At 34.7% G+C, this 23429-nt stretch overlaps 3 protein-coding genes and 1 non-coding gene across 4 annotated transcripts; all 4 read left to right on the top strand.

Moving 5' to 3' along the window:
• Positions 599-7921, top strand: LOC109235650 (methylcrotonoyl-CoA carboxylase beta chain, mitochondrial). The gene is made up of 10 exons (XM_019401836.1): positions 599-990; positions 1083-1202; positions 4250-4684; positions 4826-4916; positions 5060-5292; positions 5391-5555; positions 6456-6530; positions 6787-6918; positions 7204-7260; positions 7334-7921. Exons 1-10 carry the CDS (start codon positions 793-795, stop codon positions 7535-7537), a joined length of 1710 nt encoding a protein of 569 aa, XP_019257381.1. The 5' UTR covers positions 599-792; the 3' UTR covers positions 7538-7921.
• Positions 8084-8156, top strand: TRNAR-UCU. Its single transcript has one exon. It is a non-coding gene; the product is annotated as a tRNA-Arg (tRNA).
• On the top strand, positions 8878-11980 carry LOC109235649 (thioredoxin M3, chloroplastic-like). The gene is made up of 2 exons (XM_019401835.1): positions 8878-9238; positions 11456-11980. Exons 1-2 carry the CDS (start codon positions 9019-9021, stop codon positions 11773-11775), a joined length of 540 nt encoding a protein of 179 aa, XP_019257380.1. The 5' UTR covers positions 8878-9018; the 3' UTR covers positions 11776-11980.
• On the top strand, positions 21470-23006 carry LOC109235648 (probable glutathione S-transferase). Its single transcript, XM_019401834.1, has 2 exons — positions 21470-21862; positions 22468-23006. Exons 1-2 carry the CDS (start codon positions 21554-21556, stop codon positions 22819-22821), a joined length of 663 nt encoding a protein of 220 aa, XP_019257379.1. The 5' UTR covers positions 21470-21553; the 3' UTR covers positions 22822-23006.

The raw sequence follows: 23429 nt of genomic DNA, 5'->3' as shown, positions 1-23429 counted from the left end.
TATCAAAACCACCCCACTTTGATTATCCTACTTGAAATAAACAATCAAAATGCTGTTGTTTAACTGTTATCATATTCTGCTTTACTGCAATACATAGAAGATGCAAAATCAATATCACATTTTCTAATTATACTAACACACAGAGAAGGTGCAAAAGCAGGCATAGCCACATATTTCTCATAACCATATAATCGAACTTCCGGTAGGCATAGTTCAAGTATCAACTAGACTGATGTTCCACCATCAGTCGCCAAAGATATATCTGCCAAAGATGAAAATTGATGGGATCATTTTATAAATTTTAAAAATATAGGATAAATTTATAAAACTAAAACCTAGCAAATTCCCATTTTCAATTGAAAAACTGGTGAGAATCATTTTTTCAAATTTGAAAATGGATTTTCAAGTGAAAAAGAAAAAAATGGTAAAAATGGGATAACCAAACATTACTTTCAAAATTTTTTTTGAAAAAAAGCAAAAATTGTGTATGTCCAAACGGGCTCTAAAATCTTCTTATCAAACCCGCCAAATATTCCTAAAGAAATACTAGGACTATCCCGTAGATCAATATCACGTTTTTATTGTTCACTCCTTACGGACCTCCTCTGCGTTTTTTGGATTAAACCCAAAGTCGTGTACGTTTCTATCTATTATTATCTGCTGAGGCGCGTCCACGGAGGATTGGATATGCATTACACAGCAGCAGCCAAAGCTCTCCTCTTACTCTCCCACTAATAAAAAGCTTCGAATCTACACACAAAAAAGAAGCATAAGACGGATCAAGTAGAAAGAATGCTGCGAATTTGGACAAGGAGATTAGCTTCAGAATGCTCCATTTCACGGCGGATATACCCGGGTAGTTTCATTTCGACCCGAAATAGCTCCATGGGAATCCTACCCGACACTCTCGACCGTAGCTCCGAGTCGTATTCTCGCAACTCTAGAGTCATGGATGGACTTGTTTCCCAGCTTCATTCTCACATTCGAAAGGTCACTTTTCTATTTTAAAATTTTCCCCAGATTTTCTGTTTACTTTGATTGTTTTAAGTACAGAGCAATTGTGAATTGTTTTATGTTGTTAGGTTATGGAAGGAGGAGGGGCAGAAGCAGTGAAGAGACATAGGAGTAGGGATAAGCTTCTCCCTAGAGAGAGGATTGAACGGCTTATTGACCCTGGCTCTTCTTTCCTTGAGCTTTCTCAGGTTAACTTCTTCCATTTCCTTTCCCAGCTCTTACTCTTTCAACTAATTATAATTTTGATTGCTAGAAGCACTGTTTGTCATCTTTGTGGGAGTTATCGACATAATTTTTGTTATTAATCTTGTTATGATACATTATTACCAGCATGTTAACTAGACTATAGATTGTAGATAAATGACATTTAACAAATGGTTTTACAGATTATTTCCAAGCAGAAGAAAAACTATGAAGACAAGTCTTTCTTAATAATTAAAAAACTATAAAGAAAAGTCATATACTTTAGGTGAAATGTCAATATCCTTGAATATTAGGAACTCAAGAAACTGGCGCCAACCCTACCTTTGAGCCCTACGTTGGCCCATCAAGGGGAAACATTTAAGAGAAATGAATATTTTTAGCCGCTTCAAAAAATAATAGAAGACAAAATGATATATTTTTTTTTGTATATATGTGTATTATATACATATAATATAGTACCTATTTTATACTGGGTTAGGGCACGTGCGGAGGAGAAGCGCAGAAGCCCCGGTAAGAGGTGTGAGCGGTTGGTTTTGGCTGGTACGAGAAGAGGTAGAGGACGGTCTAAGAAGTATTGGGGAGAGGTGATCAGGCAGGACATGGCGTGACTTCAGATTTCCGAGGACCTGACCCTTGATAGGAAGGTGTGGAGGTTGAGCAATAGGGTTGTAGGTTAGGAGGCAGTTGAGCATTTTTCTACATCGTTCCGGGTGAGAGGCTAGTCTGATAGGGTTTTGTCTTAGATTGCTAGTGGTTAAGGTTGTGTTCATACTATTCTTCCTTTTTTCATAGTACCGGGCCTTATCTACTTGTTATTGTTATTGCTTTTCATCTATTTTTTGGTCCTTATGTTGCTGATATTATTTCTGTGATTTCTGTTGATGGTGCTGATTTATTGTCTCTGATCGTCTTCTTGAGCCGAGGGTCTTTCGGAAATACCCTCTCTACTCCTCAGGGCAGGGGTAAGGTGTGCGTACTCACTACCCTCCCCGACCCCACTTGTAGGATTACATTGGGTTGTTGTTGTTGTTGTTGTTTATACACTTTTTGGCTAGCGAATGCAATTAGTTTTGGCCGACCGGCTAATTTTGTATTTTGCCCGACATTTTACATGTATTTGTTCCAACTTCTCTTATATTGTCCAAACCTCCCACATTCTAGAACAAGCGTATTTCACATGATTTTTGAAATAAATTCTTTGAGAACTACAGCTTTCCACCTTTGGATAAAATTACTAGAAAAAGTGACTATCTACTTTTCTTCCCTATGCTTAATAGCAGGACACCAACTTTTACTACCACTCTTACAAAATCATCTCATTTGTACATTTGCTTTCTTACTTTTCAATTGGCAAAAGGAAACAAAATAAAAAGAAATAAGAATTTGATGCGTACACAGAAAAAATTTCGCTCCAGAACTAACCTTCGTATGACATATAACCACTAGATTTGTGAAAAGTTGAATTCTCCTTTTGATTTGTCTATGTTTCATAGGAATAATCTTCCCAAACATTCATCTTTATTTGATTCTTTTGTTTATCTTTTAATAAAATATTTGCCTGTGAAATACTTTAACTAGTCAATTGCCTTTGTTGATAGGATTACATAAGCAAAAGACTTGTAAATTCTACAAGTTAATATATTGATATTGTATATCATATGAAGCTATTTACTGTTCATTTCTTTTACTTACCCAATGTAGGGATGAGGGTGACATTAGTAATCTTAAAATTTAGATATAGGATGGTATAACACTGAACAAACTTTTCATATTCATAGTGAAGTAGAAGGCGCAGAGCTTATGAATAAGTAAATACGTTGCCTGCTTATTAAAGAGCCTTTACCAGGCCTCCTCCATGTGGAGCTTTCCCTTTCCTTCTAGGTGAAAGTTGGATTCAGTGCACCAGTTTTGCAGTTTGTTGGGTGCTAGGTTTCTATCATTATCTGAGCATAGAAATTTGTGAAAGGAACCTGATGGAAAAATTCATCGCCGACCCCAACTAGTTTGGGACTGAGACGTAATTGTTGTTGTTATTGTAACCTGATGGAAAAATTATTGTTTGTGCGATTAGCATCATTCAGCTCGTATACTTGATCCAGCTTGCGTCTACGGGCCATTCTTGTTCATAGCGGTTGAGGGAGTCCTCTTCATGCCACTAGGTCAAGAGTTCGAGCCTGGTACATTGCCAAACAAAAAAACTTGAGCTGGCAAGTCAATCAATTTATTTGATTCTTTTGTTTATCTTTCAATAAAAATCTGCCTGTGAAATACTTTGAAAAGTTGATAGGATTTGCATAAGCAAAAGACTGGTAAATTCTAAAGTTAGTATATTGATATTGTGAATAATATGAAGCTACTTACTGTTCATTTCTTTTAGTTACACAATGTAGGAATGAGGCTGACGTTAGTAATTTTAAAATTTAAAGATAGGATGGTATGACACTGAACAAACATTTTATATTGTGAAGTAGAAGGCGCAGAACTTATTAATAACTACATAGGTTGCCTATTTATAGGGTTGAAGAGTCCTTTCCAGACCCTTTCAATGTGGAGCTTTCCCTTCCCTTCCCTTCTAGATGAAAGTTGGATGCAATGTACCAGTTTTGCAGTTTGTTGGGTGCTAGGTTTCTATCATGATCTGAGCATAGAAAATTGTGAAAGGAACCTGATGGAAAAATTACTGTTTGTGCGTTTCGAATCATTCAGCTAGTATACTTGATCCAGCTTGTTTCATTATCAAGTTATCTTGAGTTGAATCATGAATTTCTTAAGATATGTATGGTAATTGCTCATTGTCTTGAGGAACTAATGTACTTAAGTTTATGCAAAAATTTGAGAATACGTGGCTACTATAATCTCTTTTCTGATAAATTCGGTACTTGAGAATGCTGCCTGAATTTCAAGCACAAAAATACCATTTCCTGGTCCCTCTGGTCGGGCTGGGTAAACTTTTTTTTTTGTTATAAATTCCTTTCAGAAAAATATCCCAGTATGTGTTTTCTTAATCTAAATCATTGTCTTGTAAATATAGCTTGCGGGTCATGAATTGTACCAAGAATCATTACCTTCTGGTGGGATAATTATTGGAATTGGAACAATACATGGGAGACTGTGTATGTTGGTGGCAAATGATCCTACTGTCAAAGGTGGAAGTTACTTTCCAATAACTGTCAAGAAACATCTCAGGGCACAAGAGATTGCTGCTCAATGCAACCTACCGTGTATATATCTTGTTGATAGTGGTGGAGCTTTCCTTCCAAAGCAAGCCGAGGTTTTTCCGGACAAAGAAAATTTTGGGAGAGTATTTTACAATCAAGCTGTGATGTCTTCAGAAGGTATTCCTCAAATCGCACTGGTGCTAGGTTCTTGTACTGCCGGAGGAGCTTACATTCCTGCAATGGCTGATGAGAGCGTAATGGTCAAAGGGAATGGTACGATATTTTTGGCTGGACCTCCTCTTGTAAAGGTTAGCAGTTGACCTTCTTGTTCTCTGTAAAACATTGATATCTTTCATCATAATTAAGAATAATAGAGCATTAGAGATTTTACTGGTTCAGTTAAATGCTTCTCTGAGCATAATGTCTATCTGATAGAAAACTTTTATCAGGCAGCAACTGGTGAGGAAGTTTCTGCAGAAGACCTTGGAGGTGCAACTGTGCATTGTAAGACATCAGGGGTTTCAGACTACTTTGCCCATGGTAAAATCCCCTCGTGCTATTCAGCTTTCAGATTGTATTTCCATTTCCTCGATTCATAGTTTTGATTTATGCTTGTGGTGGTGTCTTCTGCCGATCTTGATGTTTCCTGACACAATGATGGCATCTAACATCCTATGTTGTAGATGAACTGCATGCGCTTGCTATAGGAAGGAATATTGTTAAGAACTTGCACATGGCTGGTGGTCCAGAAGCATCTGGACAAACTAGAGCTGATTATAAAGAACCATTATATGATGTGAAAGAACTTCGCACCATTGCACCAACAGACCTCAAACAGCCCTTTGATGTTAGATCAATTATTGCTCGCATTGTTGATGGAAGTGAATTTGATGAATTCAAGAAACTGTATGGCACTGTGAGGCCCTTTTATTCCTTAACAACTCACAACTGTCTCTAATTTGTTTTCTACTAGTCATTCATTTGTTTTCTGAATGTGCTTGTTGACACATACAGACACTTGTGACTGGCTTTGGAAGAATTTGTGGACAGCCAGTAGGGATCCTTGGAAACAATGGGATACTGTTTAATGAATCTGCTCAGAAAGGGGCACACTTTATTGAATTATGTGCTCAACGTAACATTCCTCTGATCTTTCTTCAGAATATTACTGGATTTATGGTAAGCATTATAGTGTTCTCCTTCTGTGATATAAATGTTTGATACAATTTGCTTTAATCAATTGCTATTAACAACTATAATGAGGAGGAAAAACAAATAAACTTAATTCAACCAGCTCAACTTCCTCATGACAGTTTGAAGTAGTTGATTAGTCATATGGAGGTGGGTTGCTCTAGCGGTGAGCACCCTCCACTTCCACCTAGAGGTTGTGAGTTCGCGTCACCCCAAGAGCAACGTGGGGAGTTCTTGGAGGGAGGGAGCCGAGGGTCTATTGGAAACAGCCTCTCTACCCCAGGGTAGGGGTAAGGTCTGCGTACACGCTACCCTCCCCAGACCCCACTAGTGGGATTATACTGGATTGTTGTTGTTGTTGTTGATTAGTCATATGGAATAACTACTTATTGATATCCCATAGATGGATTTATGGTACATCTCGAAACACTTTATGATGAATTGTTAAGCGAATCTTGCAAGGCTTTAGCAATCTTGTAGAAAGATTCATCAAAATATTTGTTCTTTTTACATGACCTGTCAGTTTTTTAGCCTATGTACCTCTAAGCCATGTTTCACATGTGATTTGAAAGCCATTACTTCCTACAAAAGAACAAAAGGAACAGAACCAGAAAAAAGGATAATTAATCCAAAATAGAGTTAGACTGACTTATAATATTCCATCAGCATCTTGAAAGTTGAAACACATTCAGTTGGTTGCGCAAATTGAATGCTGTAAGGAGGAATATGTTGTTTTTGTGGTTTCAGGGGTATTTCTGGTTGGCATCCCACATTGGGTTTTGATTCTGAAATCTGAATGTGCTTATTAGCCATGTTTTACTTGGAGATTTTCATTTGGATACAGACTATGTCATGAAAATAAGGTAATGATGTTCATTAATTTGGTAGGTTGGGTCCAAATCTGAGGCAAGTGGTATTGCCAAAGCTGGAGCTAAAATGGTGATGGCAGTCTCTTGTGCGAAGGTAAGCTTTAACTTAGAAAATGTCATAAAATTCGAATTTCTTTTGGCCTTTGAACTCAAGCTGGTAAAGCATCATCAGAACTACATTTTCTGGCGCTCCAAGTCTTCATAGAAACTTCCCACACTCTATGATTCAATTTATCAGTAGTTTACTTTGATCATTTAAGCTTTCCTTTTCTTTTATACTAATGATCTCATTTTCACTAGTGAGGAATATACTGAAGAAACTAACGTCTCTTGCAAATATATGGAATCAGGTTCCCAAGATCACGGTAGTTATCGGTGGAAGCTTTGGAGCTGGCAACTATGCAATGTGCGGACGTGCATATAGTCCCAATTTCATGTTCTTCTGGCCAAATGCTCGAATATCTGTAATGGGAGGTCCACAGGTATATGCTCTTCAGTGACACATTACTTCCAACAAACTCAGTATTTATATGCAGGGTGACAATTTTTTACTTTCACTAGCACAGCTCATTTTTACCCAAATGATTTTCGCTAGATGCATTTCCTTTGTTACGTTCTTTGTGTTGCTCGAATGGAATTAAAAAATTATGCTTATCTGCAAAAGCATTTTCCCCTTTCTAAATTCTGATTATATTGCTATGCCTAGTAAATTTTTGTTACTTGTCGAGGAATCTTGTAATTCTCATTTTTAATCATGGATTAATAAGGCTGCTGGAGTCCTTGCTCAAGTAGAAAAGGCCACCAAGAAAAAGAAGGGAATTCAGGTAAAGACATTGGCGCCTATAATTCTAGAGATCATTTTGATTGTGTCCAGTAATTGACATGAATGTGTTGCAGTGGGCAAAGGAAGAGGAGGAAAAGTTCAAGGCAGAAGTTGTAGAGGCGTATGACAGAGAGGGCAGCCCATATTATGCCACAGCAAGGCTTTGGGACGATGGCATAATCGATCCAGCAGACACGAGAAAAATATTGAGCCTGTGCATCTCTGCTTCCTTGAATCGTGGACCAGAAACTACGAAATTTGGTGTCTTCAGAATGTGACATGCGAGCTCTAGCTGAAGAATGAAGTTGCTGTCCGAGACTTGTTGCTTTGTCTCCAACAGCAGAAACACTATCTGCATAATCAGCTAGGTTACAAGAAGTTCTAAGTCGTGAAAGCAGACTTATATTGGTTCCATGCCAAGGATGAGAAACTCCATGATTTACATAAAAAGAAGTTATATATAGGTAGCACTTTAGGTTGAGCGTGCAGTCGTAGTCTGATGAAGCTATGTTTCTTTGTTATTATTCTTGGTTCTAGGAGCTAATAACTGTGGGTCTGTGACTGCTGCTAATGTTATTGACTGCATAAAGTGTAAATGAGAAACGCTTGATACTAAAGTGCCTACAAGAAACATGGAGCGAAGATAAGCTTAATCCCTTCAATTTTCATGCTTCAATGATCATAACGAATTTAATTTCATAATAAAATTTATCAAAATTGAAGAGAAGACCTTAAGATTAATGTGAAGCACAGTAGTTAGAGCCGAATTAATTGTACTTGGGAGAAAAAAGAGTCAAGGGCAATTAGCGTAAAATGTTTTATCAGCGCCCGTGGCCTAATGGATAAGGCGTCTGACTTCTAATCAGGCGATTGTGGGTTCGAGTCCCACCGGGCGTGTGTAGGCCGCAAATGACGTCCATTGGCACCTCCTTGAATATTTTTTTTTGATTTATTTTCATTTTAATTTTTTAAAGTTTTCTTCGCCAAAGAGAAATCATTATAAAAAAGAAAGAAGATGAGGTTAGATGGAAGTGCCAACACTGCAAATACGAAAACTGCCAAAGTAGAAATACGATTAGAAAACGATATTTGTTTTTCCAGGTTTGGTGGTGATATCCCATAAGGCCATAACCCCACAAATCGACAAACACGAGTTTTGAAAAACCAATATAGGTCAGTGAGCAGTTGCAGTCACTATCAGCGTTCCATGATTAATCACGTTTTTCTGACTTCAATTTTAACTTGCCAATTGCCGCACTCAATCAGTTAATAAAAACTTTCCTATTTGAAATATTCGTTAATTATTAAGAAAATTGATGAATATTTTAATTGATAATTTAAATAGTAGTAATTTTTTAAAAAATATTTAACCTTTTTCAATTAAATTTCATTTCGTAGTGGTGGAAAAAAAGGTATACTTGAAATCAAATATCCTTTTATTTGAACTTTAACCAAATATTGTCCTGATACTAAGCTAGCGTTTGAACATAAATTCGATTGAAACTTGAAAAAAGAGGTTTTGAAGTTGTGTTGAAAAATAATTTTTAAAAGTGGTAATTGTATTTGGACATGCATTTCATTTTGAAAACTGTCCTAAACCAGTTTTTAGGAACTTTGAAAAGTTTTGATTTTTTTTCCCCAAAACATGATCATCTACATCAAATTATCTGCAAAGTTTCCCCTCTGAAATAAAGGAACGCGCAGAGTACGTGACTGGCTCATACTACTAGAAATTTAGACAGATCTCTGCGTTTGCAAAATGGCTGCGAGTGCGCACTGTGCTACTCCTTACTCCAACGCTCCCTTTTCTCTCTCACGTCCCTCATCTCTCAAATATCACCAGCTCTGTAACTTGCCGTACAAGCATAAACAGCACCACAATGTTCAATTCGGTTTCTCATTTGAGCACAAGAAGGGCTTCGGAATCTGGAAATCCTCTTCCCCGTCTCCTCTACGCGTCTCCTGTCTCCGCACCAAAGGTAAATACCTAATATCTTATGTTTATCTTTCTCTGGATACGTACTTTTTTACTTTGTTGTTATGCTGGTGAAAATCTGAGTGAATCGAGTTTTTATACGCCGATTTCAAGTTGATAGTTGTGATTATTGTACTCATTTTATTTTAGTGTTCATCGATTTTTAAATATAAAGAAAATGCTCCGATCCGGTCTAAGAGTAGGTCCTCAGGATTAAGCATTAATGGAGAATTAATCGAATCGCTCTCGGATCATGATTGCTTTTCTTATGGTTTAAAGTAGTTTCTACATTTGTTGAACTCCTCTTTGTGTGTGTGTGTTGTCTAAGCTACAGGATGTCGAATACTCTGAAAGTTCGGTAAAATGGAATTAAATTACTTTCCGTTCGTGGATCTCTACTTGGTACTAGATCTCAGGGCAATTATTTCTTCCTCATTACTGACATGATCCACTATTTTCAAATCTTATGAAATATCACGGTGTTACTTATTTCATCCATTGGTATTAGTGAGAAATACAATTAATTGCACTCACTCTGGTTAAGTGACTGGCTTTTGCGGAGATTATCCTCATTCAAAAATTTTCATGTTAGAATTAAGTAGATTTTAGTAATTGTTTCCCTAACCAAGATATAGCTATTGGATAAACAAGCAAGTAAAAGAGAAATCTATTTCTAGGATACTGACATTGAACATTTTCCATTTGGCTTGATATGTCTTAGCCTGGTCCTATTTGGTAACACTTCTTCTTTTCTGGTTTCCTGAAATTATATGGATTAGATTTATTCATCAATTAAAAAAGTAGATTCTCCTGCAAAGAAATTTGAACTCCACCATTAAGAAGTACTTAGAGAAGGATCTAGACGGAAATATTTATTCCTACCTATAAATTGGAATGCTTTTATGTGCTAAAAAATTAAAAAAAAGAGCATGAAATTTGGGGCAAAGAGAACTCCACCGTGTCCAAGGGTTCTCATGTTTCTATTTCTCCATATTGTCTGTGCCATTTTATGTGGTATTACTTTTCAAACTCCGTGTCCACTTCTTGTAATTCCACTCCAGCTGCACAAAAGGTTCTTCATTATGCCTGGAGTATCCAGCATTCCAACTGAATGTTATCTGTTGTCTTAGCATGCTAGTTGGATTGGGAACTATTTTGAGGAATGCTTTGTATGTTTCCTCTTGCTGAAATACTTGCATCACTATCTAAATTATCTCAGGCTCTATGTGTAAATGCAAGTGATTTAAAATCTTCAGTATAAAAAGTATCATCAAATCCTATTTTGCATGTGGAGATATTAATGAGTTGCTACTAACGTTTTATCCCTGCAAGGTCGAAAACTAATCTGTTTTGTTTATCCTAAATGGATGTCAAACGACATTTGTTGCTATGCTTTTAGGTTTGAGGACTAAACTCCTACCAGAGAACAACCATAAGAAAAAAGACGAGATCTTTGAGGTCTAGGCGCATCTTCTTTGGAGCTCAAGAATCTCTTAACTGAAACACCTTAAAATGTGCTTTATCACAGTTTAAATGTTTCCATTTCAAACTTCTCATTTCTACTGTCTGGTTGAAAAAGATTTGTATGGTTATAAGGTGGCAGTCAAACATATTTTGGTCTCTTGCATCGTTTTGTTACATTATCAGTTATGTTCTATCTGGGCTTTTTTTCTTTGTTTCTGGATATGTTTAGTTTTCTAGAATCTTTTTTCCTTTTTCGGATATGTTTAGTTTTGTTAAAATGCGTTTAGTTGAACTTACCCTTAGTGGTCTACCTTGGAAAGCTAAGTGCTCAGTTGCAAAAGTAGTCTGTATCCCTGAGAATTGGAATCTCTGGAGGGATTAAAGAGATTCAGTATGTCGAGATCATACTGCAATTATACTTGCAATAATACTATGTAGAGAAGGTTGACGTAATTATTTTTCACAATGATATGCATTTGTTATACTTGCATTACCTATCAAAAGTTGTTATGCTTTTGTTAAATTCTGTCGCAAGGAGCAGAAAAATGTTCATATGTCATCCATTCTTCGTTATGCAACATGTCCAGTACATTAGGCAATGTGTTTGAATATGGTTGTAAGGGTTTTGGCTCATTAGTGTGTGGGAAAATGGATTGTTTATGGATTAATATATGAAGCATGTTTTTGGTAGGTAATTGATCCAAGTTGATTTTGGAAAGTTTATGCTAACAATTGTTTCCTAACTTGTAATGTGCAGCTGAAGTTGTCACTGCTGAGTCATGGGAGAAATTGATTCTGAGCAGTGATATTCCTGTTCTTGTTGAATTTCATGCCACTTGGTGTGGCCCCTGCCAGATGGTTCACCGAGTAATTGATGAGATTGCAGCTGAGTATTCAGGGAGATTAAAATGCTACGTACTCGATGCAGATAGTGAACCGCAAATTGCTGAGGACTATGATATCAAGGCTGTTCCTGTGGTCTTACTGTTCAAGAATGGGGAGAAATGCGACTCTGTCATCGGAACAATGCCCAAGGAGTTCTATGTGGCTTCGATTGAAAGACTTTTAGATTCTTAGATGTAATTCCCTCCACTAAAAAGACCGTCATAATAGCATGGCAAGTTCAACACACAAACTTAATAACTCTCTTTTGAATTCTCTTCCCCTCTAATGTCTTGTAATATTCTATGCATTTGCTTTTTGAATTGTTATTTCTCTGTGAATTGCGGGCTCTTTTTTCCTTTTCCATATTAAGAAGAATCATTGGCTCTGCATGAAATCACTTCTTGCCACTTTCTTCACAATGAAATTTGTATAGGGTCGGTGAACTTGTGAATAGTAACTGCATTTGTTTACTTAAAACATGTCTTTTTGTTGTTGCTGTGACTTGTGAGTTATGTTTGACCAATAAGTGTTAAGCCTTTTTGTTAAACTAACTAAATAAACGGAAAATATATTTGGCCAAACTAAGAATGGCCCAAATGTCCAGAAGGGGGTATTATGGTAACTTCGCACGGCTTTTGAGAGCATAATGGATATTTAAGCATTTTCGTTTTCCAGATATACCCTTTAGCAGATTTGTTTTTTAATTTAATTTTTTCCCCCCAATTCTCTCTCATTAGTTTAGTTGTCTTACCTTCCCCATGCTTCTTTCACATTTACACATGCATGCTACACTATTTTTCATAAAGCAATTTATACTCATATGCATATACTATACCAATTAAATGAAATAAACTAAAATATACGCATAGTATACTAAAAAAATACGATTAAACTACTGTATTATAGTTTCTATATTACTGTATCACTAAAATAATATTTTATTACTTTCTAACCCTAACACTTAAATATATAGTGCTTCAACTAAGAAGCCACTACAACAAATGTGATTTTCAACCACAAAAATATTAGCTACAATAGAAAATTTGTCACTAATTATCCATTTTTTGTGACTAAAATTATATTTCGTACTTAAATACATGAGGCACATACTTTTAGTGACAAAACATAAATTTTATAGCAAAATTTGTCTACTAAAGTTTCCCACAAAAAAATGAATTGGCGCCAAATATTAATTAATATTAGCCACAAAATTAATATTATTGGTGATAAATTAGTTTCGTCACTAATGTTGTAGACAATTGGTGACAAATAATTGTTCGTCTTAAAATTAGTTATATTTACGCTACGAAATAGTTTCCTCACTAAAAGTTTTATATTTTTTGCAACCTTAGTTTTTGTCACTAATAGCATAAACAAATTAGTGACGATCGGTGTATCATCTCTATTTTACCTATGAAATTATTAGGTAGCATAAAAAGTTCATCACTGTGGTTATGTTTTTGGAACAAAAAATAGAGTCGTACTTAAATGCACACGCACATACATTTAGTGAAGAAACAAAAATTTCGTAGCGATAGTTTTATCTACTCAAGTTTTCCACCACAAAAATAGATTGTCGCTAGTTATTTAGTAACATTAGTCACAATATCTAAACTTAGTGGTGACAAACTAGTTTCATCTCTAATATTGTAGGCAACTAGTGAAAATTATTATTTGTCTAAAATTAGTTATATTTTAGCGGTGAAAAAGCTTGGTGACTAAGAGGGTGTTTGGCTAAGCTTATAAGCTGGTCCACTTCCCAGTAGGACTTAAAGTCTCTTTGTAGAGTCCCTATGCAACCGTTACACTTCCCAGTAGCCATATCCGCTCCTCCATGCGGACATTACACATCCTAGCAGCCCCTTCCACTCCTCCATGCATCTATTACACTTCCCAGTAGTCCCTTCCACTCCTTCATGCAACCTTTACACTTTCCAGTAGTCAATTTCACTCCTCTATGCACCATTGCACTCCTCCATTCATCCATTATTCTCCTTCATGACTATAATTAATTATAGAAGCTTGTCTTTATCCATCCGCCTATACAGATTTTGGATTTTTTTTAACTTCTGTCATATAGTGGCAGTGCACTTTACATATTTTGGATTATTTTTTTAAAATTTTTTACACTTCTACCATATAGTGAGAGTGCACTTCATAGGTTTTATCTCATAGTCTTAACCTTCATCTTGGTGGTTGAATTCTAATTAATAACGGATCGGTCTCCAAAATTTTGTAGTAGTAAATACAATTTTTGATTTTTCGTGTTGATTTTTCCACTTCTCTATGAGCAAAGTAATGTCGATTTTTAAACTTTAAAAAAAATAATCTTTCTAGTTTTGTTCTTGGTTGTAAAATAATAGAAAAAAATAGGGGGACTTCTGCACTAAATATATTGTTAAATGATTTCTCAATTTTAATTGGCTATTTTTAAACCAAGTCTTCTTAAAATAAATAAATATAACAATAATAAATGGAAAAAACACAAACAATATTATAAAGAACAATCATATTAATCCATTACTTTGATCCACTTGAAGTTAGTAAATATAACTAAAGAGAAGAAATTATCAAGCTAAACATTAGTTTATCCTAATACTTCAACAGAGAAGATCACAGCCCCTGATGTAGCCTGAACTAGTTCCAAGAGAAGAACACTCTCTTTCTTCAGATTATTGTCGACAATAAATTATTTTCACCATTAACGAGTCTTCTCCGAACACCACTTGTGAAAGTCACAGCCCATTCCTTCCCATTATATCGAAGCATTATTTTAACCGAAATAGGAGGAAGATAGCCAAAAATACTCTTTGGAAGAAACTGCAAGAACATAATGTAAAGATAAAGTTCATGCTTCATTGCTAGTTGGGATAATCAACAATTATCAAATCATGAAAATATTATAAAAAAATTACCACATAATCACGCTTGATGTACCAAATGGGCACGTCCATCCGAAACCATGGATAGAATTCATCTTCAATCCATCCTCTAGCATTCATGTTTAGAGTATCTATTTTGTTTAAAGAGTTGGAAATGTTGTTCTTGTGTTTAAGAGATATATAAAGACTCAAAACTTTCTATTTCCCTCCAATCATATTTTTACTTTTCCCTTGTTTCCCTCCGAAAATTGTATTTGACATTTTAGTCCAAAATGTCATCTTGTTTCCCTCCTAATAAAGTTCTAAAATTTAATCATGATTTTTCTTTTATTATAATTAAGATATTTGGTGAAGATTATTACAATTAAGACTAACCAATAAAAATATGTCGAATTATATATTTGCTATTATATAAACAAGGTCATACTAGTGAATAGACTTATATGGTTGCTATAGGCAGATATGTATGAAATTAATATAAACGGCTATTATATAAACGGTCGATATTACTAAGAATCACAACGATATAATTAGCATAGGTTATACGACTCCAACTATATAGTGAATGGACTTATATGGTTGCTATATGCCGATATGTATGAAATTAATATAAACGGTCGATATTACTAAGAATCACAACGATATAATTATCATAGGTTATATGACTACAACCATATTAGTCAATGGACTTATATGGTTGCTATAGGCCGATATATATGAAATTAATATAAACGGCTATTATATAAACGGTCGATATTACTAAGAATCACAACGATATAATTAGGATAGGTTATACGACTCCAACTATATTACTTATGGACTTATATGGTTCCTATATGCCGATATGTATGAAACTAATATAAACGGCTATTATATAAACGGTCAAGATTACTAAGAATCACAACGATATAATTACCATAGGTTATATGACTTCAACCATATTAGTGAATGGACTTATATGGTTGCTATAGGCCGATATGTATGAAATTAAGATAAACGGCTATTATATAAACGATCGATATTACCAAGAATCACAATGATATAATTAGCATAGGTTATATGACTACAACCATATTAGGGAATGGACTTATTTGGTTGCTATAGGCCGATATATATGATATTAATATAAACGGCTATTATATAAACGGTCGATATTACTAAGAATCACAACGATATAATTAGCATAGGTTATACGACTCCAACTATATTAGTGAATGGACTTATATGGTTCCTATATGCCGATATGTATGAAATTAATATAAACGGCTATTATATAAACGGTGAAGATTACTAAGAATCACAACAATATAATTAGCATAGGTTATATGACTACAATTATATTAGTGAATGGACTTATATGGTTGCTATAGGCCGATATGTATGAAATTAATATAAACGGCTATTATATAAATGGTCGATATTACTAAGAATCACAACGATATAACTATCATAGGTTATATGACTACAACCATATTAGTGAATGGACTTATATGGTTGCTATAGGCCGATATGTATGAAATTAATATAAACGGCTATTATATAAACGATCGATATTACTAAGAATCACAACGATATAATTACCATAGGTTATATGACTATAACCATATTAGTGAATGGACTTATATGGTTGCTATATGCCGATATGTATGAAATTAATATAAACGACTATTATATAAACGCTCGATATTACTAAGAATCACAACGATATAATTAGCATAGGTTATATGACTACAACCATATTAGTGAATGAACTTATATGATTGCTATAGGCCGATATGTATGAAATTAATATAAACGGCTATTATATAAACGGTCGATATTACCAAGAATCACAACGATATAATTACCTTTGGTTATATGACTTCAACCATATTAGTCAATGGACTTATATGGTTGCTATAAGCCCAATACGTATGACCATAATGAATTAACTTATATAAACGACTATTATATAAACGGCCGATATTACTAAGAATCAAAACGATATAATTACCATAGGTTATATGACTATAACCATATTAGTGAATGGACTTATATGGTTGCTATATGCCGATATGTATGAAATTAATATAAACGACTATTATATAAAGTGTCGATATTACTAAGAATCATAATGATATAATTAGCATAGGTTATATGACTACAACCATATTAGTGAATGAACTTATATGATTGCTATAGGCCGATATGTATGAAATTAATATAAACAACTATTATATAAACGGACGATATTACTAAAAATCCCAACGATATAATTATCATAGGTTTATGACTACAACCATATTAGTGAATGGACTTATATGGTTGCTACAGGCTGATATGTATGAAATTAAGACAAACGGCTATTATATAAACGATCGATATTACCAAGAATCACAATGATATAATTACCATAGGTTATATGACTTCTACCATATTAGTCAATGGACTTATATGGTTTCTATAGTCCATACGTGTGACCATAATGAATTAAAATATATAAGCGGCTATTATATAAACGGTAGATATTACTAAGAATCACAACGATATAATTATCATAGGTTATATGACTTCAAACATATTAGTCAGTGGACTTATATGGTTGTTATAGGCCGATACGTATGACCATAATGATTGAAATTAATATAACCGCCTATTATATAAACGGTCGATATTATTATGAATCACAACTATATAATTAGCATAGGTTATATGACTACAACCATATTAGTCAATGGACTTATATGGTTGCTATAGGCCGATACGTATGAGCTTAATGAATGAAATTATATAGACGACTATTATACAAGCGACCGATATTACTATGAATCACAACGATATAATTAGCATATGTTATATGACTACAACCATATTAGTCAATGGACTTATATGGTTTCTATAGGCCGATATGTATGAAATTAATATAAATGGCTATTATATAAACGGCTATTATATAAACGGCTATTTGACAACTACCTCATCAACGTGCTATATCTTTTTTGTATCTTTTTTTTGGTTTTTTCTTCAAAGAATATGCATTATTCTTTGAATATTCGTAAAAATATTGTCCAAGTACATATTCTTTGAACAGAAAGCTAAAAAAAGATACATAAAAATTTTTACGAATATTTTTAAGATACAAAAATACATTGAAACATTATTCTTTAATGTATGTTTTATTTTCCATGTTTAATGGCTCCAAACTAGTTTCTAGGTTAACATTCATATTTAGGTTAGGGGGAAGGGTGGTGATATATGCGTTTAATGAAGGCTTTCTTAACATAAGTGTATGGTATAAGTTTGTATACCGTAAAAAAAAATAATATTATGTATAGATACTAGACTTTTGATCTTCCCATCGTATAAATTGTATTTTTTTTAAAATACGTAATAGTATAGGTATACATATACGAAGGCTTTTGATCTTCCTATCCGTATAAATTTTATTTAAAAATAAAATAAATACGTAATAGTATAGGTATACATATGAAGTTGGTTGATCTTCGCATGAGAGAATGATGATTTATGGGACCAATGTTTTGGGATAATCAATACTTATTAACTAATTTGGAGGGAAATATTTTGGAGGGAAAAATGGCCATTAAGCCAAATATGAAATGAAGGGCTTTAGTGATATTTCACCAGTGTGGTCATTTTTGGGCCACGCTGAGTTTGGCCAAATAGCAGCTCTCATATGTTTAATGTATAAGATTCTGCTAAATGTCAAATTGTAAAATAGATCATGATACACTTGACCAAAAAAAAAAAAGAAGAATTATGATACACAACAATCTAACTACATTTTAATTTTTTCATCAAAAATTAAATACGTGATTGGAATTTTATAGTGTCTACTAAAGTCGTGCCCGTCGAAGTCATTAAGGTTTGACTTGGTCTACGACATGATCGGTGTAGCCGAAGAACGCACCAATGGCAAGCGGGAGAATGAGGACCATCGAATCGAGGGCATGAAGGCTATAACATAGAGTTGGAGGCATTATTTCTGGGACATTCAGAAATACCATCCCATTCAAGAAGCCCCTACTTATACCCCTGCTCCCTTCTATCCTTGATGGGCTTTATTTGACAATTAGCTGGAAGTCGGGTATGCCTATTCAACAAAAACTAAGGCGCTGGGGTAGCTTCCACTGCCCGAGGCCTCCAGAAAGAAGGCATTCTTTTGCATTGCACTTCTTCATGTCTCGGTTCACCGTCGTCTTTTGGATTTCATCTCCTATAAAAATAACAAGTGGTTGGCCGTTCGGTCGAGTCCATCTCTTGAAGTCGTACCCTCCAAGTATGCGTGAGTCTTCAGCCGATTAACAGAAATGTTAGCCGGAATTCGAGAACGGTCCATCCTACCATAATGGATCTCTCCTACCGCAAAAAGACCTGAACTAATTACTCGCTCAATGTGCATTAAAATTCTAATGAATGCCTTATTTAGCATCTTTGAGGTCCAGTTGGGTCATTCCACTCGCACTACTAGTGTCCAGTCCCCTTTTGCTATTGTCACTACTGGTACCTGACCTCGTCGGCTCGACATTTTTGCAAACTGCGATGATGTGTCATACATATCATAACTTATTCTTGTCGTACCTGCTACCAACCCTCCACTACATATAACATCCCAAAAATCCAAGTTGCACAATAGGCAACAACCTAAAAATTTTGGGAGTCAACTAATAGTCACTAAACTTCTAGGGGCAAATTGCAATCTCACGCAAGTATCGATATCACCCTACTTTGACCATTCACTATATCACAATTTCAAATTCGTCTCTGTAAATCCTCAGCTATCAGCAGAATCTCACACAGAGAAATAACAGCAAAAGATTAGAGACGCAAATTAGAAGATGAACGAGAAAACTAACATCGTTTATTTACAGTATGTTTTTTATTTGAACACACATTACATAGAATAATGAACTTATTCCCTCACTAACGAATCATGCAAAAGTCTTCACACCCATAACAAAACAACAACTATTACTACGACTATTTCTCAATCCCAAATGAGTTGAGATCGAGCGGCGACCATAAAATCACCAAGTGGAAGTTATATATTTTTTTCCTTTATCATCTTCCAAGAAAAATCCTATATCCGTCACTGACCATCTACATAGACGAGTCTGACCATCAAGCTGTGAATCTTTAATACATCCATGTAAAGCATTAAACACTTCAAAAGCTTTATCTTTTGAACCCCACCAAAAGTGACAAAAATAAAGAGTGTTAGACAAAACTTGCTCACGAAATGACCATTCTATTTGGCCATCTTTAACAAGGTCATGGAATCCAATATCATCATTTTTAGAAGCACAATGAACTCTTAATATAGGTGAGTTTATAGGAAGGGAATTCACAACTTGAACATGGAATTTTTTTGTAACAAAAAAATCTTTTAGTTTGTTGCTTCTTACTTGTAAAATATTTATGGACAATATGAATAGTAGGAGAGTTGCTTTGATGTTGGAATAACTCATATTGAGAATGAATGGTAATGAGAATTTCCAAAGGAATTCACAATCTAACCACTTTTTTTGTTTTTGGGAGCAAGAAGTGGTTAGATTTTTTTGTTTTCCGAAGGAAATTGTTAGCTTACATTCCTTTGTTGTTGGTACTTGAATTTATAATGCAAAATTAAGGCACTCATAGTTGCAATGAATGGTAATGAGAATTTCAATGAAGAACGTGAATTATGTACGGAACGCCATAAAAAATGTGAGGATTTTTTCTTCTTATTTTTGTAACCAGTCGATAACCCGTGCGCTGCGTAGGGCAGTTCTTTTTAGTGACGTGTAGATATTTGTTATAGTTTGGACGTTATGGTTTGTAGGAATAATACTGTTAATATTATCAGTAGTAACATGCTAGACCTTACCCCTATCTTATGAAGGTATAAAAGTTGTTTTCAATAGACTTCTGACTTAAGGTAAAAGTGAAAAATTAAGAAGCAGACACAACAAGTAACAATAGTAAGATAAGGCGACAAGGTGATAGAATAATCAAAGCCAAAAAACCTACATATAGTAAAAAAATCTATGGATAACAAGGTACAAAAATATGAGACTAATACTAATGCTACCGACATCCAAAGGAGACCCTCCCGCCTATCTATTAATCTTCTACCCTAATTCTCAACCTCCACACCCTGCTATCAAGAGTCATGTCCTCAGTAAGCTAAAGTTGCGTTATGTCATGCCTAATCACCTCTCCCCGTATAAACAATCAAATTGTGCATGAGGTAAATGAATTCATAATATATTACTCTATATCATGTTATTTTATCTTGATTAAGTGATGAATTAAGATGAATCGTAATTGAATTTATGCTTTTAGGGGCTCTTTTTCAAGGCGTGAGTCACAATCCTATTTTATCAATCTCAATGTTGAAAAAATTACTATAATAATTATCTGAAATTAATTATATATTTAGTCAAAGTCAACTTGTCTCTTACAGTTTCCTAAAGGTCGGTCATAGGCGTTCAGTAAATTAAAGTGATTAGTTGATGTCTCCACTTATCTACCAGGAAGAATATTATTTGTTTTAAGATCATTGTGGCAGTTATTCTAGCAAGACTTTTAATAATAAAAGTTAGAATAATGTATAGTTTATTGCATCGAGGTCACCTTTAATTTTTTAGTGAAAAATCTTAATAGGCGTTTCCCTTTACTTTTAGCTAAAGATGACAACAACGTACCTATTCATCTTACTGCTAATTTTTATTTTTAATCCTTATATATTAGATAGAGTATTTATTTATTCAAACAATTACTATATAAAGAAAGAGTAAGATATATACATTTCGATAGATTTTGTAAGACAAATATATTGTTGGAAATAAAGTTATTGAGTTCGGTCGAAGGCACTCTAGTTCCGCTTCCCTAATAATATAAAAATTCTTTACAATACGACCCGTGTATATAATTTAAAACTCATTTAAAAAAAAAGTCAACAACAAACATTGACTAAAATATTTTTAAATGAGAGTGAAAGTGAAATAAAACTTATCTTGGAAGTTGCCATGTTCCCTAAGAAATACACATAAATACTACAACAAGTGAGCTTTTCATTATTCAACTTTCCACTGAATCCAGCTTTCGAAATGGAAACAGTGAAGTTAATAGGGACTCCTTTCAGTTTTTTCACATACAGAGTTATTTGGGCACTAAAGCTAAAAGGAATAACTTATGAATACATAGAAGAAGACATGTCCAAGAAAAGTCCTTTGCTTCTGAAATACAATCCAATTCACAAGAAAGTTCCTGTGCTAATCCATGGTGAAAAGTCAGTCTGTGAATCCCTGGTCATCGTCGAATACATCGACGAGACATGGCCACTGAATCCATTGCTTTCGGCTGATCCCTATGACAGAGCCGTGGCTCGGTTTTGGGCTAAATATGTTGACGATAAGGTATGATGTTATTAAGATCTACATTCTTTTCCTTCTACTTTCTCTAGCAAAATTGTAATTTCACACTATCTAGGGTGCGATGAGATGATTGAGATTCGTCTACCTTTAACTAAAGGCCTTGGATTTAAGTTTTGAGAAAGAGGATCTTTCTATTTACTAGCTCAAATTAGTCAGACCATTGAGCTTTAAATATCGGAAAAAAATTATAGTTTCATCCCTTTTTATACAAGCTAGGAGAAAGAACTACTAGTGCAACAACCCGTGGCGACTAAAGGATTTTCGCTAAGTGGGTTCAAAAAGAAAAAAATTAAAACATTAAAAGGAACTGTAGCCAGTAAAAATTGAACCGCCAGCAATCGAAAAAAATCTACCTCTAACAACAACATCAGTAACAACAACATACCCAGTAAAATTAGAATCTGCAGAGTACCCTTACATTTTTACAGATAGAGATGTTGTTTTCGATAGACCCTCGGCTCAAGACGAGCACAGTCACATAAAAGAATTACGTACTAGTGCATTTAACTAAAATGCAGAAACAAATGCATTTGTTTCTCTTTCTTTCCTTTCAAATACTTGACAAAGGATTTTAATTTGTGCTGCAGTCATATAATACCTGGAATGTGTTTTGCAACACTGGAGAGAAGCAACAAAATGCCATAAAAGAGAGCTTGGAAATGCTCAAAGCTATAGAGGAAAATGCTTTGGGAGAAAAGAAGTTATTTGGTGGTGAAAATATTGGGCTTGTGGACATAGCCTTTGGAGGGTATGCTCAATGGATGAAGATTATAGAAGATATTGTGGGAGTTAAGTTACTTGATTCTCAAAATTTTCCTCGTCTCAACACATGGATCAAGAATTTCAAAGATGTTCCAGCAATCAAAGAGAACCTCCCTGATCGTGATGAGATGTTTGTTTATATGAAGAATGCTAGGGACAAGATGTTAGCATCTCCATAAGGAGATTTCTCATATGTTGACTCAATCAACTATGCTTCAATCTCTATATATGAATTTTCGGTATCCATTTCGTTATGTGTAATTGTCAAATTAATTATGTATAAGATGTTACCACATTACCAATCACCGTAAGGAGATTTTTTTAACAGTAAAATCTCGACCAACTATCTTCATTGTTGATTCAATCAACTAGGCTTCAATCTTTATATGAATCGTGTGTATCCATTTTGTCTTGTTCAGTCGTTAATCAGCAATGCTGCAATCCCTATATGTTGTGATATAGGGTAAATTGTACGGGCCAATTTGTAATTAGAGAAAGTTAGAGGGTAACAAATTAGTCGGTTAAGAGGTAGTTAACACTGTTCTTATGTTAGCTACAACAGAAACAAGAAACTCTCTAGAACTTTCCTCCATTGTAGATCCATTTCATGCATGTTTCAATTACTGGAGATTTACATAGAATTTGTGTAAATTGATATGGTATCAGAGTAGCGAGACTGAGGACGTTAGCTCCGACGAAAAGTTCCGGCGAGTCAGCTAAAGTTTGGAGAAATTCACCGGAGACGAAGCAGAATTTCAGATCGACATGGCAGGAAACGAGGTAACCT

Source organism: Nicotiana attenuata, chromosome 12, assembly GCF_001879085.1.
Source record: "Nicotiana attenuata strain UT chromosome 12, NIATTr2, whole genome shotgun sequence".
Classification (NCBI taxonomy): domain Eukaryota; kingdom Viridiplantae; phylum Streptophyta; class Magnoliopsida; order Solanales; family Solanaceae; genus Nicotiana; species Nicotiana attenuata.
The sequence above is the reverse complement of the archived record's forward strand: the minus strand, read 5'-3'. Positions and strand labels throughout refer to the sequence as shown.

What these genes read in the sequence shown, in the direction of transcription:
- LOC109235650 (XM_019401836.1), top strand. Translation starts at nt 793, where the DNA reads ATGCTGCGAATTTGGACAAGGAGATTAGCTTCAGAATGCTCCATTTCA. An exon ending in TTCATTCTCACATTCGAAAG is followed by an intron (nt 991 to 1,082) that starts GTCACTTTTCTA and finishes TTATGTTGTTAG; the next exon opens with GTTATGGAAGGAGGAGGGGC. An exon ending in AGAAAAAGAAGGGAATTCAG is followed by an intron (nt 7,261 to 7,333) that starts GTAAAGACATTG and finishes AATGTGTTGCAG; the next exon opens with TGGGCAAAGGAAGAGGAGGA.
- LOC109235649 (XM_019401835.1), top strand. Translation starts at nt 9,019, where the DNA reads ATGGCTGCGAGTGCGCACTGTGCTACTCCTTACTCCAACGCTCCCTTT. An exon ending in CTCCTGTCTCCGCACCAAAG is followed by an intron (nt 9,239 to 11,455) that starts GTAAATACCTAA and finishes TGTAATGTGCAG; the next exon opens with CTGAAGTTGTCACTGCTGAG.
- LOC109235648 (XM_019401834.1), top strand. Translation starts at nt 21,554, where the DNA reads ATGGAAACAGTGAAGTTAATAGGGACTCCTTTCAGTTTTTTCACATAC. An exon ending in CTAAATATGTTGACGATAAG is followed by an intron (nt 21,863 to 22,467) that starts GTATGATGTTAT and finishes TTTGTGCTGCAG; the next exon opens with TCATATAATACCTGGAATGT.